This window comes from Podarcis raffonei, chromosome 3 (genome assembly GCF_027172205.1).
Source record: "Podarcis raffonei isolate rPodRaf1 chromosome 3, rPodRaf1.pri, whole genome shotgun sequence".
NCBI lineage: Eukaryota > Metazoa > Chordata > Lepidosauria > Squamata > Lacertidae > Podarcis > Podarcis raffonei.
Window position 1 is genome coordinate 63,954,723 of NC_070604.1, and position 17,354 is coordinate 63,972,076.

The 17,354-nt window shown below is 41.6% G+C and overlaps 1 protein-coding gene across 1 annotated transcript in view; it reads right to left on the reverse strand.

The window, feature by feature from the left end:
* Window positions 1-10,125: 10,125 nt before the first annotated feature.
* TXLNB (taxilin beta) overlaps window positions 10,126-17,354 on the reverse strand; it is a 28,629-nt gene continuing 21,400 nt past the window's right edge. Inside the window, exons 8-10 of the mRNA XM_053382050.1 lie at window positions 15,712-15,804; window positions 12,698-12,793; window positions 10,126-11,107 (exon numbers count right to left, since the gene is read on the reverse strand). Of these exons, the coding sequence (XP_053238025.1) occupies window positions 10,505-11,107; window positions 12,698-12,793; window positions 15,712-15,804 (792 nt within the window). The 3' untranslated portion in view covers window positions 10,126-10,504. The remainder of the gene's footprint in view (window positions 11,108-12,697; window positions 12,794-15,711; window positions 15,805-17,354) is intronic.

Below are 17,354 nucleotides of genomic sequence, written 5' to 3' on the forward strand. Positions count from 1 at the left end.
ACTGACGAAAACGTAACAGACCCTGTTCAAATGCATCTTCCCGGGTGCACTGGAAAGTGGCACTTGAGACCCTCAAAGATGGAATTTCAGTGTTTTCTGAGATACCACTGCATAACTCTGTGTGTCACCATCTAAAAAAACCAGTATTTGCAGGAATTAAATTGCAAGGACACAGTGTTAATCAGATGAAAGGTTAGGCGCTAAACCAAGAGGCCTGTGCGAAAAAGGATATTAAATTTTGCCAGCAAAAAGTACCAGTGGCTTTATGTGCCACAAATGTGAGTAACATGTTGCACATAAAAGGTGCAAGCAGTTTTATATTAACAGCATGCACAATTGTCCACTGTATTTTAGTACGATCAGAGTATTTTTGTTTTGAAACCAGATTAGCCATGAAATTCTATATTATAAGGCAATTGTCCTTGAGTTAATATGGGCCTGGCTGTCTTGTTCTGTTGCTTAATGTAATACTTCCAGGCAGCGATGGCCAACTTGGTGGTTTGCAGAAGGTGCCTGGACTGCTCTCCAGGTTACAGCCAGAGTGCAAGGCATGATGGCATCACTTCTCACCTGCCTCCTCATGCCACTCTGCTCACACATCCTGATGGGAGGAATGCCTGTCAGGTAAGCAGTGGCTCCTTACCTGCTCTGTTTTGGCCTGGCCAGCCTCACATAGGAAGCAGCACTAATCTGGCAAAAGAAGCCTTCAAGGAAGATGCACACGGTTCTGTACCTGGTAAGCAATCCTTTCTTCAGAAGCTGAGAGTTACTGTGAATCTTCTGCTACGATTCTCATGCTCTGTGGCCAAGCTGCCTTGTGGGGTAAGACAGTTTCATGGCAAGGGAGCAGCGAAGGCCTCTCTGGGAACTCCTGGGTTATATTGCATCTGGGAAGTCTTTATTTTTCATCCATTATTTGTTTTAGTGAGAAAACAGACCCCTAAATTCCATGCCCATATAGTTTCTCCGCAAAATATCAGGAAGCTTTTATTTACTGAGGCACTCACATTGATAAAGCTATGCCAGAAACATGACAGAAAGCTTCGTTTATCACATACCTCTTAACACGTTGAAAATGGGTGGGTTTGGGGTTTTTTGGCACTTGCAGATATAAACTAAGTTTTGTTCCTACTATTGCTATAAAAAAGGCATTGGGAATTAGATATTGGAGTCTCTGATCACTGCCATGATCTCTGATCACTGCCAAAACTGGGACTAATGGGAATTTGAATTGGGCAACAGGTGCCCCCATCCCTGTTGTAAAAGTACATTTAAAATGGTATGAGGGAAAAGCGCAGCAAATCTACATGCAGTCCTAAGATGTTTAGCACCAGTAGAGCCCTAAAGTGTAGAGCTTGACTTCATCTAGTATGATTCTGTGGCAACAATCAAACAAGGCCCTGCTAATCCGTTAAGTCTACCTAAGACAGTGTCAGATTGTGGCTTTTGTCTGTTAATAACTAACACATGAAATGGGTGGATTTCTGAGAGCAAGGTTTGAGGCAACATGTGATTCTGTCAGTGTGTTCTGTTGATGAGAAGACATGTCGCAAGTTTATGTTCATTTCTCTCTGATTTTATTGTACGAGGTATTCAAGGACAAAGTTGTGAGGTTACAAAGCCAGCCCCGCTACGTTTGTCAAAAAAGCCTTTTTTTTCCAAAAGGAAAAAAAACAAAACAGTTTTGGATTGCACTTTTGCAGAGGAAAGAATATGTACATAGCAAATGAATGTTGATGAAATTTAAAATAATTGGTTATGATGCCATTTTTGTGTGGTGTTAAGTTTTTTGGTTGTGATTTATCTGTAATAAAAGAATAAATTGCAGTGAATTGTGTTCATTATTATTGTGTGGTGTCATTATACCTCAGCCCAGTATACCTGAAGGAGCGTCTCTACTCCCATTGCTCAGCCCGGACTTCCTCCGAGGGTCTTCTGCTAGTTTCCTTACTGTGAGAAGCGAAGTTACAGGGAACCAAGCAGAGGGCCTTCTTGCTAGTGGTGCCCTCCCTGTGGAACACCCTCCCTTCAGATGTCAAGGAGACAAAGAGCTACAGTGGTACCTCAGGTCACAGACTCCGCTAACACAGAAATAGTACCTCGGGTTAAGAACTTTGCTTCAGGATGGGAACAGAAATTGCGCAGCGGCAGCAGAAGGCCCCATTAGCTAAAGTGGTACCTCAGGTTAAGAACAGTTTCAGGTTAAGAACAGACGTCCAGAATGAATTAAGTTCTTAACCCGAGGTACCACTGTACATAACTTTTAGAAGACATCTGAAGGCAGCCCTGTATCAGGAAGTTTTTAATGTTTGATGCTTTACTATGTTTTATATATGCTGTAAGCCACCCAGAGTGGCTGGGGAAACCCAATCAGATGGGTGGGGTATAAATAATGAAACAACAGTAAAAATAATTACAGGTTCACCATGTTGTGCACTAGCCCTTGATAATGTGTCACAATCTCTGCTTGCTTTTTAAAATGTTATTTTCATATTTGTTTCACACTCTTCCTTAAAGGGGCTGAGGAAGCATACACAGGGCCGATCCATTTTGTCCTCACAACAACTCTGTGAGTTACTTCAGGGTGAGAGAGGGCAAGTAGCCCTGTGAGCTGCATTGCTGAGATAAACTGATCTCGCAAGCCTTCCTGTTGAAGCCAGTTGCCACTGCCAGGATTTGGGTAATAGCTGAGTGAACCATCTACTGCATCTTAATCTGGAATGCCTAAAGCAGGGCTGTGATATTGTTCGGCTACACCTCCCACCTTCCCTGATGATCAGCCACAGGCAATTAAAATCAAAAGCCAAGTCTCCTTAATAATCTGTTTGATTTTTTGCCATCGTATCCGATCCCTGCCAGTTCCTGCAATTCCAAGGAAAAGGGAGGGTGTTTGTGGTTAAAGATTTACAGTCTGATCTACAACAATTCTTCTTAGGAAGACTGTTCATGTGGCAGCGCAGATGCATCTTTTGTAGTGGTAACCAAAGAACAGATGAGAACAGAACAGTACAAATTGCAGCAAGTGACTGTGCACTGGCACACAACTGATGTGCAGCTGACCTGTTGTTTTTAGTAACATGGGCACAGCTTAAGTCTAGGGGGGGCCAAAGAACAAATTATTTGCACATCCCACTGTGCTTGCCCTCCCCCCGAGCTCTCCACAGTTGCAGCTCTACCCCAGTGACTCAAGCCTGTTTTAAAACTGTTGCAGGTTGTCTTGCTGTATATGGGAGCTACAGTGGAGGAAACTATACACCAGAACTTCCTGTTGCGTGCACAGTGGCCTTACACCTATGCAAACATCTTTGTTGAAGGGCAGCTTAAGACGTGAATTTCCATTCTGCTTTATCCCTGTGACTGTCTCCTCTTGCCAAGCAAATTAGTTCATTTGCTGATATTACACTTTGAGCCCCCTTACTCTGGAAGCAGTATGTTATGATTGCTTGCTACCCAGGGAATTGCTTGACCACAGAAATAAGGTGCCAGACAAGATGTGGGAGTCTATGATTAGAGTCTTCCAAGTGTGTGTGTTTTAATAACTGCATGGCACTTGGGTGTGGAGATTGGAGAACTGTTGTCCACTAAGCTTTTATTTCTGATTAAAATCCTCCCACAGAAGTTATTGTGGAGAAAACGTGTGTATCGTGTGCATGCTTGCAAACTTTCTCTGTCAGGGCAAATAGCTTCAGCAACAAATGCAAAAACCACAATGATGGTGTTTACATCAGCTCCCATATAATGGCCATAATCTCCAGCTCTGAATGGGCAGAGGTTTCCTATGACTACAAATGCTCAGTACCTTTAGCATGTGCACACATTTAAAGCACCCTCTCCCTGAATCAGCCCTGAGTGCTCGCTGGAAGGACAGATCGTGAAGCTGAGGCTCCAATACTTTGGCCACCTCATGAGACGAGAAGACTCCTTGGAAAAGACCCTGATGTTGGGAAAGATGGAAGGCACAAGGAGAAGGGGACGACAGAGGACGAGATGGTTGGACAGTGTTCTTGAAGCTACAAACATGAGTCTGACCAAACTGCGGGAGGCAGTGGAAGACAGGAGTGCCTGGTGTGCTCTGGTCATAGAATCATAGAATCATAGAGTTGGAAGAGACCACAAGGGCCATCGAGTCCAACCTCCTGCCAAGCAGGAAACACCATCAGAGCATGCCTGACATATGGTTGTCAAGCCTTTGCTTAAAGACCTCCAAAGAAGGAGACTCCACCACACTCCTTGGCAGCAAATTCCACTGTCGAACAGCTCTTACTGTCAGGAAGTTCTTCCTAATGTTTAGGTGGAATCTTCTTTCTTGTAGTTTGGATCCATTGCTCCGTGTCCGGTTCTCTGGAGCAGCAGAAAACAACCTTTCTCCCTCCTCTATGTGACATCCTTTTATATATTTGAACATGGCTATCGTATCACCCCTTAACCTCCTCTTCTCCAGGCTAAACATGCCCAGCTCCCTTAGCCGTTCCTCATAAGGCATCATTTCCAGGCCTTTGACCATTTTGGTTGCCCTCCTCTGGACACGTTCCAGTTTGTCAGTGTCCTTCTTGAACTGTGGTGCCCAGAACTGGACACAGTACTCCAGGTGAGGTCTGACCAGAGCAGAATACAGTGGCACTATTACTTCCCTTGATCTAGATGCTATACTCCTATTGATGCAGCCCAGAATTGCATTGGCTTTTTTAGCTGCCGCGTCACACTGTTGGCTCATGTCAAGTTTGTGGTCAACCAAGACTCCTAGATCCTTTTCACATGTACTGCTCTCAAGCCAGGTGTCACCCATCTTGTATTTGTGCCTCTCATTTTTTTTGCCCAAGTGCAATACTTTACATTTCTCCCTGTTAAAATTCATCTTGTTTGTTTTGGCCCAGTTCTCTAATCTGTCAAGGTCGTTTTGAAGTGTGATCCTGTCCTCTGGGGTGTTAGCCACCCCTCCCAGTTTGGTGTCATCTGCAAATTTGATCAGGATGCCCTTGAGTCCATCATCCAAGTTGTTGATAAAGATGTTGAATAACACCGGGCACAAGACAGAACCCTGTGGCACCCCACTAGTCACTCTTCTCCAGGATGAAGAGGAACCATTGATGAGCACCCTTTGGGTTCGGTCAGTCAGCCAGTTACAAATCCACTGAGTGGTAGCATAGTCAAGACCGCATTTTACCAGCTTCTTTACAAGAATATCATGGGGCACCTTGTCAAATGCCTTGCTGAGATCAAGGTAGGCTCTTCGTGGTCCATGGGGTCACAAAGAGTCGGACACGACTAAATGACTAAACAACTCCCTGAATCCTGGGAACTGTAGTTTACTCTTCATAGAGCGACAATTCCTTGCACCCTTAACAAATGATGGTTCTCAGGATTCTTTGGGTGTGTGTATGCTTTAAATCTACTTTAAATGTATGGCCTGTATGGAGCATCTTAGAGATTTCCTATTCTACATATTGAGTATTTCCCCCAGTAGAGAAAAGAATGGGCTAGCACTGCACAAAGAATGGTTCTTGCTCATGTTCCAGCATTTATGTTTGACTGTGGTAGATCAGCATCCTGGAATGTTTTGAATAGTACCCAAATGTGCTTCTAGTCTTTCATCCCAGTAGAGGGTCTATGTATGGGCAGACTGCAGAAAAGGAATAGGTATGTCAGTCAGTCTGAATGTTGGTAACTTAATGGCAAGGTGCCAAGGAAAGGGAGTGCTTGCAAATGCAAAAATACATTTGGCAGACTCTTTAGAGCGCTATCTGGACACGAAGTAAAAAGACAGGCAGCACTTTCATCTTGTTGCTTCATGCCAATTTGGGGCAAAAAGAAGCATCAGGCTGGTGCCCCCTAACAAAAATTTACCAGGGTACAGTGGTACCTCAGGTTACGAACGTAATTCGTTCTGGAGGTCTGTTCTTAACCTGAAACCATTCTTAACCTGAGGTGCGCTTTTGCTAATGGGACCTCCTGCCGCCACCGCCGCGATTTCCGTTCTCATCCTGGGGCAAAGTTTGTAACCCGAGGTACTACTTCTGGGTTAGCGGAGTTTCTAACCCAAAGTGTTTGTAACCCGAGGTACCACTGTATTATGAAGAGAAGGAACAGCAAGTTAACTTAATGGCAGGTGTTGGTCTCATATGTCAGCAACCAGATAGGAATATCTACCTCAATTTTCATGATCTTCACTTGCTCATTTACAAGTTCTGCAGATGAAATTTCCTCTCACTTAAGCCATTTTGGGGGGTGTCAGAAGGAATAGCTTTTGAAAACAGAACAGAACAATAAAAGTTAAGCTGCTTTTTAAAAAAATGCTGGAAAGTCTTTTAGCTGTGTGGACAGGGGCTTGCTTTTTTTGAACCTTAGCCGTGGGCACATTCTGCTCCTTTCCATTTTTGTCAATCTGTCTTGGCTGTTGAGCTTAATTTTGTTTCGCGTAAGGGCTGTGTACGCTGGGATGTCCCTGCCCAACGGCCAACAATAGCGTCAGCTAACACCAGTAATGATACACCCTTCTGCTGACATCAGGAAAATGCAGCTTTCTGGAATCAAGGGTGTGAATCACTTGACCTGCTGAGATCAAAATATAAGATGTGCTTCTACTGTCGATTCGTTCTTTACATAAAGTAAAGATTCGTTCTTTACTATTTCGGTGCTCACAGTGTGGGTGGGTCACTAGCTGTCAACAAGTGTTAGAAGCACAAAGGAACAAGCCGCTGGTGTTGCAAGGTCAGAGATTCGAAATGATCTGCAAGTTAGACCTGAATGAAGATACTGTTCTAGCTCCAGTTGGTCATTAATAATATTGGTCATTTCTGGTTTATTTTAAGATGGCTCTACATTTTTTTAAAACATTCATTCCTTCATTAAAGTTTTGTTTAAATCTGCCTGCACAAAAGCATGGCAGTTAATGGTGAAAGGGGTCAAGGGGGACAGTGGAAAACTCTGACACCACAGACTTAAAATTGGTCTAACAGTCATTTCCTCTCCCAGAACACCTGGTATTTTGAAGCTTTCAGGTACGTGACTTTGCTGTATTCTTCTAGGTATACTTCACAATGCAGGCCAAGATGGTTCATGAGAGATGGTGTGTAGGACAAGAAAGGCAACTAGGAAACCTCAAAAATCATTCACAGGTGCAGTCTCTTCCATTTGCAATAGTATGCATGAGCATCTAGCTATTGTTCTGGACCCGTGCCCAGTTTTCAAAACCTGCAAGCTTACTACTTGCTGCCTTTCATTAATTCTGCATCACAGGTGTGGCTGCTGAATCACAGACTTCACGTATAGACTTGCAGGCCATTAATTATTCCCTGGGCTGGTTTGTGTGGACTCTTCCCGGATATTATGTGAGAAGGATCAAAAAGTTTGATGTTACTCAGCCTACATGAAACTTTTTCCTTTTTTTTTTTTGGCTTTGTAGTCTTTTATAGCCTTTGTAATCTGTCTTGGAGACTTGCCAATTCTCACACACCCAGAAATGCCCTCTGAAATAAATTAGTCATTCGGATACATTTGCTCAGAGAGACTTTCAGGTTTATTCATTGCCCAATGCTAAGGACAAGTCTACTCCAGTTTAGGCCTACAAAGGAGACATGTCCTCAAACGTGTTTATAGCTGCTAGGCTTCTCCCAAGAGTCCCAAATCTAGCCAGCAGCACTGAAAGGTGAATTGGTGTAGTTTAATGGCTAAGGATTTGTGCTGTGAGGCAGGGAGGGGTCGCTGATTCAAATCCCTCTGCAGTTATGGCCTAAACGGATAAGCCTCCATCAGGGTGAGATCCGGCAGGTACCATGGGTCCCAATCTCAGTTGACTTCAAAGGAGCTGACCCTGGCACTGACAGAAAGTGTCTTTGAAGGTGTGCTGTCAGGTCCTGGGAGCAGCCCCACTGGCTGCACTAGAGTTCTTGATGGGGAACTTCCCTAGTGTATTAGATGCTAGCCAAGTCTTTACCTGCCCAGCGCCTGATGTCACCTGTGACATTAGGTGTTGCACAGGCCTATATGGTTTGAGGAAAATGGTCTCGTGGGCCTAATTAGGACCCCTGCTGGGCTTAATGATGCCTATATGTGGTTTCCAGGTGGAAAAATCAAAGTTGGAAACAGAATTGCTAGAACCCAATGCTAAGATATTATCAAGAATGTATAATTTGCTGTTGAAATGGAGTACTGAGGAAGAAACGGTAAAATCTGCCATGATTAAATGGGCACAAGATATAGGACACAATATTATGTTTGCTGACTGGGAGCAGTTGTGGACCACTGGGATTAAATTTACGGCATGTAATGCCTTAAGAGAGAATATTATGGAAATGACGTACACGTGGTACATGACCCCAGTTAAGCTTGCAAAAATTTACCATTTGCCCGATAATAAATGTTGGAAATGTAAAGAAATTGAAGGCACATTCTTTCACCTTTGGTGGACGTGCCCGAGGATCAAGGCTTTCTGGGAGATGGTTTATAATGAATTGAAAAAGATATTCAAATACACTTTTGTGAAGAAACCAGAGGCCTTTCTCCTGGGCATAGTTGGCCAATTGGTGCCAAAGAAGGATAGAACTTTTTTTATGTATGCTACAGCAGCAGCAAGAATACTCATTGCAAAGCATTGGAAGACACAAGAACTACCCACCTTGGAAGAATGGCAGATGCAAGTAATCGACTATATGGAAATGGCTGAGATGACTGGCAGAATCCGAGACCAGGGAGAAGAGTTGGTGGAAGAAGATTGGAGGAAATTTAAAATTTATTTACAGAAGCAGTGTAAAATGTATGAATGCTGATGACATTGAAATGAAATGAAGGGGTTTTAGTGACGAGAGTAAAAGTTTGAAATTATAAATTTGGGAGGTAGGATACTTAAGGACAAAGTGGTAGGATATGAATTTGCTGAACCAACTGTCAAAAAGGGATACAAAAAAGGGAGACGTGAGGAAGTCAGGAAAATAAGTTAATCAATGTTGAATAATTAGAAAAGAGTGATTTGTGTTTTTTCTTATTTTACTTTTGTGTGTTGACTGGTGTTTTTTTTCTTCTTTTTCTTTTTTTTCTTTTTTAGGTTAAATGTTTGTATTTTATGTATTTTATGTATTGTGAAATCTTGGTTTTGTGCTTTTATTGTCCTTTGTTTGGTGATGTCTTTCCTTATTGTTAAACTTAATAAAATATTATTATAAAAAATAAAAATAAAAATTAATATTGCCTATATGCTGGTGATTCCCAATCATTGCCATCCCTCCCTACAATGCAAAGGAAAAGAAAATACCAACCCACCTTAACAGGCTGGTTTTTCTCATTACTGAATGTATCATACGGCTTGTCCATTCTAAACCACTTAATCAAGGTTGATAATTAGGAGGCCTACAGCAAATGTGTGTTTGGAACCCCTGTACATAATACAAGTTTTGTAGGAATGTTAGAAAATGGACAATCAAGGCAATAAAAGAGGAAACAAGGAAAGCAGAAAAGTAGTAGGTATTGAAACTGTATTAATTCAGTGTTTAAACTACTGATAAGCAAGCAAAACAGTTAAATTATCAAATTCAGGATAGAATTCTACAGATTTAATCCATCCAATCCTACAAGGGAAAAAACCACCCCTTCAATTTTTATGTTATGCAGTCCACCAAGGGCACAGTTACAAGTGTAATTCAATGAGACTTAATGAGAAATTGATCAACTGTGACCAAACTTGTTGAAATAGTGACACTGTAAGTGACATAGGGTAAAGTATTAAAGCAAGGCACATAGGTAAATAGTTCAGTTGAGGCAGCTAACCTATAGTCTTCCAGATACTGTAGGACTCCTAACTCCCATCAGCTCCAACTAGTAAGGCCATCAAGTCTGATGGATGTTGGGAGTCCAACAACACTGAGGAGCCTGTAGGCTGGCCTACAGTAAAATAAAAAATAATAATCTCATTAACTATTTTTCATATCTCTCTGTATCTAACACTTCATTAGCGACTCATAGACAACTATTCTTTCTTGTGAGAAAAGGATTGCGTTGGGGGTAAAGAAAAGAATCAGGGTCCCAGGGATACACACAATTGCTTGAAGTCAGGAGAATCTGTCCGACTAATTAGTAGTTACTTTGGAATAAGATTTGACCCTCACCTTATTGCTTTTCCAGCTTCTACTTCCCCATGTAACATTTATTCCTATATTTAGAAGTGACATTGTGGCACCTCAGACCAAACTAACACACTCAGGTGTTTGTGAGAGCATGTTGAATTAAAGTGCTGTAGTTCTTAAAGTAGGGAGTCTTACGGATTTTCAAAACGGGTTGATGGGACCAAACACCATGCATTTTGTGACACTTTAGGAAAGCACTTTTTTGCTTTGATTTGATGAAAAAGTGGGCAAACTGAAAATGCATCGCTACTGACAGGGCTCAATGTCACAGACACAAGACACGTCCCATGATTATGAGGAGCAAATCTGTGAACATTTTAAAGCCGCATAATTAGAACAAAAATATATGAAAGGATGGCAGTTGGGAAAGAAATATAATCACATTAATACTAATCGACTCCTTCCATGTCAGCATCCAGCAACTGCAGAACCGGATGACCCTGAGCAAGTTGTTTTGCCGTGTCCCCTTCATATTTTTCTGCTGTGGGTGTGGATGCTGCTGGCTGTATGGAGAGATTCTCTGTGTCTTGTGGCATCGGGAGCAACGGCTCTGGGGGACAAACTGGACCACATGCTTGCAGATTACACGGTTCTTCAGACATTTCTACATTAGTGGCTACCAGGGCTTCAGGTGTGTCCACATTAGCGGCTATTGGGAGCATTCCCTCATGATGGGTCACCATGAAAGCTGCAGCCAGATCCTTCAGAATATTCTCATCAGTGGCAGGTAGCTCAGCAGCAGCGGCCTGGTCTGCAACAGAGGCGTTCACACTAGCCTCATTTTTCAGACCATCGTCCTGTCCACTCAGTTGTGGTGGTGGTGGTTGTTCTTCCTCCTCTTCCTCCTCCTCCTCCTCCTTCTCCTCAGGGAATTTTGCATCTTTTATTTTTTTGTACAGCACATTCCTTTCATCCTGAAGAGCTCTGCACAGATTTTCCAGCCTTTGAATTTTCACTACAAAGCATTCGTACTCCTTGGCTCGCATGGCTTTCTGTGATAGAGCAAACAAAGCGTTTGAAGGCTGCTGCGTCGACAAATGGCACAGGACAACCAGAGGGGCCAGTTTAACAGATCAAGCAAAAATCAGGAAAATGGTTAAAGAACGTGGCTTGAAAAGTTTTTCCTGCTGACACAGTCTTACAGTTACAGTTCTCTGGGGTGGTTCTACAGGCTCTGGGGTCTTTATAATAGTTTATGTAAATCTTTGGAGCTGGCCAAATGTTACAGAAGTAAACATTTACTGGCAGAATGGGGTGGGGGGAGGGAGTCAAGTCAGGAAGTTACAAACTACACGTAGCATATGCTGTTAAGACTTTCACTTCTGCAATGTGAAGTTCACATTGGAGTAGAATGTCATGTTAAAACATCTCTGTATATATATTTTTAATTCCCTGCCCGAACCATCTTGCTCAGAGAAAATGTTATAGCTTTCTCCACACCCGACATCATCCATGCAAAGAAAGGTGATACTTTATTTTTAGTTACTTCCACAGCCCAGAGACCACAAAACAGTCAAGAAAGCACCCTGCCCATTCATACTGGCAGCGTCCCCATCTCAGAACTAGGCCTTACATTTCTATGTTAGTTTCTATGTTAGTCATTCAGGTGCTTAAGCATCCCACATACAATAAACTACTCCCCCCCCCCCGTTTATTAGCTGCCACTAATTAGCCAATAACTATGTTAGAATTTAGGGACGCGGGTGGTGCTGTGGGTTAAACCACAGAACCTAGGACTTGCCAATCAGAAGGTCGGCGTTTCGAATCCCTGCGACAGGGTGAGCTCCCGTTGCTCGGTCCCTGCTCCTGTCCACCTAGCAGTTTGAACTTTGACGCCCACCTTGCACGTCAAAGTGCAAGTAGATAAATAGGTACTGCTCCGGTGGGAAGGTAAATGGTGTTTCCGTGCACTGCTCCGGTTCGCCAGAAGCGGCTTAGTCATGCTGGCCACATGACCCGGAAGCTTTACGCCGGCGCCCTCAGCCAATAAAGCGAGATGAGCGCCGCAACCCCAGAGTCGGCCACGACTGGACCTAATGGTCAGGGATCCCTTTACCTTTTTTAAGTTAGAATTTAATTTCCCAAAACATTCTGTAAGAAGGTGACCATCTTTTTAAACCACTCTTAAAAACCCCAACCCTCTGTTGCTATATTTCAAAATGTAACATTCCTGACACCTGCAAAACTTTTTAGGAAGACCCCAAAATTGTCTAGCTTTTTTGGGGAAACCTCCCCCAAAATAGTGATTTTAAGCTTTTGGAGCTGTTTCCCACTGCTTTTTCCATTGCATTGCCATACATCAAGTCAGACTGAATTGATCAATCTAGCTCAGTATTGTCTGCACTGACAGGTACAAGCTCTTCAGAGTTTCAGGCAAGCATGGAGGTGCTGGGTATTAGACTTGAGACTGTTTCCATGCAAAGCTGATGCTGTACCACTGAACTATGGCCCCTTTGTGATTGTGAATGCTTTATGAACTTTACAATGGAAGCTGTATCAGAGACCTATTATTCAGAACAATTTATGAGATTGCATCATTGATGCTTAATTAATTTAAAATTGTTCAAGGAATGGTTTCTCACCTCTTCAATCATGTCCAACAAAGCTTTATTGCAGTTCTCAAACCTTGCTTTCCATGTAGCTGTATCCTTTTCCAACTTTTTCATTTTCTTGGTCATCTAAGAAGGGAAAAATCCAGTTGGCATCAGGAACAAGCCAGCATTTACACATATCCCATGTGAACAAGTGCTGATCCCAACCTTGGCAATAGTCAAGGGTTCTAGTTTGACTTATGGCAGTACGGTTGTACCTTGGAAGTCAAATGGAATCTGTTCCAGAAGCCCATTTGACTTCCAAAACATTTGGAAACCAAAGTGCAGCTTCTGATTGGCTGCAGGAAGCTCCTGCAGCCAATTGGAAGTCGTGGATGTTCGGCTTCCAAAAATAGTTCCCAAACCGGAACAGTCACTTCTGGGTTTGTGGTGGTCAGGAGCTGATTTGTTTGGGAGCCAAGGCACAACTGTAATCACTTATCATACCATGAAAATGGGAGAACATCAATTTGGGATCAGCTCACAAAAATCTCTGACTGTACTCTGCCCATGTTAAAATACATTTGATGGTGGAAAATAAAGGTCTTAGAATAAAAAGACATTGTCAACTAGATCCCCAAGTGCTACTTGCCTGTCAGATTTACTGTTTCCTTTTCTTCAGAGATCAACTGAAAGCCCACACATCAAGGTGTGCACACAGCAATATCTCATGTATGTGGAACACATTCTTGCCTCAAAGTGGTAACAAGTCAGTGATTTCACAAAATGTTTGTTGCAAGAGCAACACGCATCTATAATAGCACTGCCAATCCATTATAGTTCTTTTACTCTATTAGTTCTTGCTTTCAATGAATTAGTCACTTAATTCAAATGAATAACACAAACATTACAGCACCTTAATGGCAGTGTGGTTTTGTGGATAATTAACACAGGAAATAATTTACTGCATGGAAATCAATCTTTAAGTGCTTTGCACAAATTACAAGCTGCCCCATGATAGTCTGCAACAGTGTCAGCACTGAACACCTTCTTAAAAAAATAAAAGGGTCAGTTGTTCTGTTCCATATTTATAATCTCTGAATGAATGATAGCTGGCAGAACAACTAAGTCATATGGATCCATGGACACTCTGGCAGTGCAAGCAGGTACTGGCAGAGGATGCAAGGCAGCTCATAAAATGCTCAACTTATGCAGGAGGAGATATCTGCGCTGCTGTTTTAGGAAGGACAGCCTGCTCAGAATGACATGCAAGTAAATACCTGTGGAAAAGTTAATATGTCAAGAAAGTTGATCTAAATCTCTTCTCCCTAGCACACTTTCCATACACAGCAGAGGATTCAAAAAGTAGTTACCCTCTCTTACCCATTGCTAAATAATAATAGATTATCATGCAGCAGGACTGACCTGCTGGGAGCCTGAAGGGCCCTACCCTGCTTCTCTCCACCTGGCTTAAGGCGGGGCCTGACAGGCTCCATAAAGGACTGTTGTTGCTGCTGCTGCTGGGAAGAGAGGGCTCCGTTTTTGTTTTTTGTTTTGTTTTTAAATTGCTTTTATTTTTTATCTGTGTCATTTTACATTGTGACTGATATTACTGCTGTATTCTTAGTTTTATTTTTTTTTAAATAAATTTTTATTAATTTTCCAATACATATTAAATGACAATACAAAACAATACAAAAACAAACAAACATATAAACACGTATAATTTCTTAACCTTCTTTTCCTTAAACCTTCTTTCAACGACTTCCCCATACCTCCTTTTTCTGCATCCTTGTTTTAAATCTTTCCAGCAACCCCTAATTTTATTTACTTATGACACTTCCTTTAAATCCTTTTCCCCATATCCAATTGTTTATCGCTGCAATTCTATTTTGCATTACTCAAAACATTTTAGCACTCATTAATTTTACAACAGTTCTTAAGGTAAACTTTAAATTTCTTCCAATCTTCTTCCACCGTCTCTTTCCCTTGGTCTCGGATTCTGCCGGTCATCTCAGCCAGTCCCATGTAGTCGATCACCTTCGTCTGCCATTCTTCCAGTGTGGGTAGTTCTTGTGTCTTCCAGTACTTTGCTAAAAGTACTCTTGCTGCTGTTGTCGCATACATAAAAAACATCCTATCTTTCTTTGACACCAATTGGCCTACCATGCCCAAGAGAAAGGCCTCTGGTTTCTTCACAAAAGTGCATTTAAGCACTTTTTTCATTTCATTATAAATCCTTTCCCAGAAAGCCTTAATCTTTGGGCACGTCCACCAAAGGTGATAAAAAGTACCTTCAGTTTCATTACATTTCCAGCATTTGTTATTGGGCAAATGGTAAATTTTTGCAAGCTTGACTGGGGTCATGTACCACCTATAAATCATTTTCATAATATTCTCTCTTAAGGCATTACATGCCGTAAACTTTATACCGGTGGTCCATAACTGTTCCCAGTCAGCAAACATAATGTCATGTCCAATGTCCTGTGCCCATTTAATCATAGCTGATTTAACCAACTCATCCTGTGTGTTCCATTTCAACAGCATGTATTCTTAGTTTTAGATTTTATGATTTATGTGGAAATCGTTTTCCATTTGGTTGTGTACTTTTTGATGTGTTTAATTATTGCTTATGACTTTTGTTATGTTGGTAATTATGTAAATCTTGTCATGTTGTAAGCCGCCTTGAGCATTGTTTTAACTATGGAAAGGCGGCATACAAATTGATGATGCTGATGATGAAATGTCTTATTCATATTTGGGCCACTAAATGCAGTTTCTGTGCTCCAACAATGTTTAATGGTGATAAGGTATACACACCTGTGTGACAGCAATGCAGGGTTAATTATTATTATTTATTAAATATCAATACTTCCCTGCATCCAATTGTTTGAGTTTGACTCTTAATGGTATCCATTGCACCTTACAGAAAAATGTCAACATGTTTCTGATTGATTCCATAACAGAAAAAGTCTTATGTGAACCTGAAGAAAATTCACTGGCCTCCGCTACCAAAATGGCAAGCCTTCCAGAACAGATTTGAGAGACAAAATGTATTAACTGACCTTATCCATCTCTTGCTTGAAGCTGGCAAACACCTCATTGCTTTTTGTCAAGGTTTTCTGAAACTCCTCAAATCGTTCAGAATAGAGAGCAAGCTGCATTCACAGAAAGGAAACATAAGTCACTTCCACAAATTCGGTTCATAGTTCCACAACGAGAAAGGTGAACCCCCTGCCCAAACCTTCAAATTATTGCAGGAAGAGAGCAAGATGAAAGAGACTGTGATTTTTAGCAAATAATTTATTTTATACTTAGAGAATATTTTAATCTATCTGGGGCAAATGATCTTTTGAGAGGAGGATATCAAAAACTAAAAATAGGAAAAGGCACTTGGAAGCAAAAAACAACAACACATATGTTATTAGGTTAAAACACCAGCATCACTCAAAGTAGGTAAATAAGATGTGCTGGATGCTCTGAAGCTTGATAAGGTCTGTGAGGGACCTCTAGTGGTCAGGGCAAAAGACTTTTGCATTTTTAAAATGTGTTCTTTCGTCCCTTTGGCAGATTATGTCTTCTCTCCCTTATGCCTTTCAATCTCTCATAAATCCAGTTCTTCTCTTACCTCTGCTATTTTGTCATAAGGGCACAGTACATAACAGGGGTGGCTCTCTCTTAATAAATTAATCCAGTAACAAATTTATTTAAAAGGCTTTAGTAGTATTTGCATGATTACACCTATTTATTGTAAACATGAAAGCAAGTTATGGAATTGTGTTACTACTTTGCTGCCCATTAAAACCTTGAAATGCCTTCTCCATCTAGGAAAACTTCCAAGTCTGAGAGCATTAATAAGAATAGTATTAAGACTATCCCTGCACTCAAGTCTTCCACTTATTGTTACTTGTTCTATAGCTGACAGGTCGTGGTACACAAGCGTAACTGACTTGAAAACAGGAAGTAGGAACATCACATATCCATTAAAAAACAACAGCTCTCATCTTGCCATATGATCTGCCCCATGTCTGCCTCCATTTTTGAGGTATGTGGTATTACAGTCTATTTCAAGCTGCCTTGAGCTTGATAAAAAAGCAGAATATATAATCTTATAAAACAAGGGAGACTTAACTTTTTCTGGCTGGGGGGCTGCACTGACAAAGGATGAGCTCTCCAGGGGATACATTTCAAAGTGGACTTGTCCAAGGTATAAAAGGAAGTATAGCTAATTTTTAGTTTGCTTTAAAGGGCACATTTGGAGGGGGGGGTCATAAACATTTTTGCATTTTCAATTTTAAAAAACTACTTTTCTAAAAAAAACGGAGGAAAGGATGGGTTGGAAACCACAAGAAAATGATTGAGAGGGCTGGATATGGCCCATGGACTAACCACCCATTAGAAATAAAACTATCATGAAGTGAAACGTACCTAAAGTAGCTTGCAAAAATAATAAAAAAGAGAAGAAATAACTAATAGCCTCTGACATGGGACAATGGAAGAAACCCCCAAGGCAAGGGCAGGGACCACTGGGCATGCTGGCTGGGTCTGCTGGAAGCTGGCGTCCAATAAAATCTGGAAGGCCACAGGTTCCCCACTCTGCACTAAATAAATAATTGCTGGTGTAAAGTTAAAGAGAAAATGACCCAATACAGTAAAATAATAATACTCCTCTGACCCTGGTCATCATATGTTTTGATTCTTTCTGCCC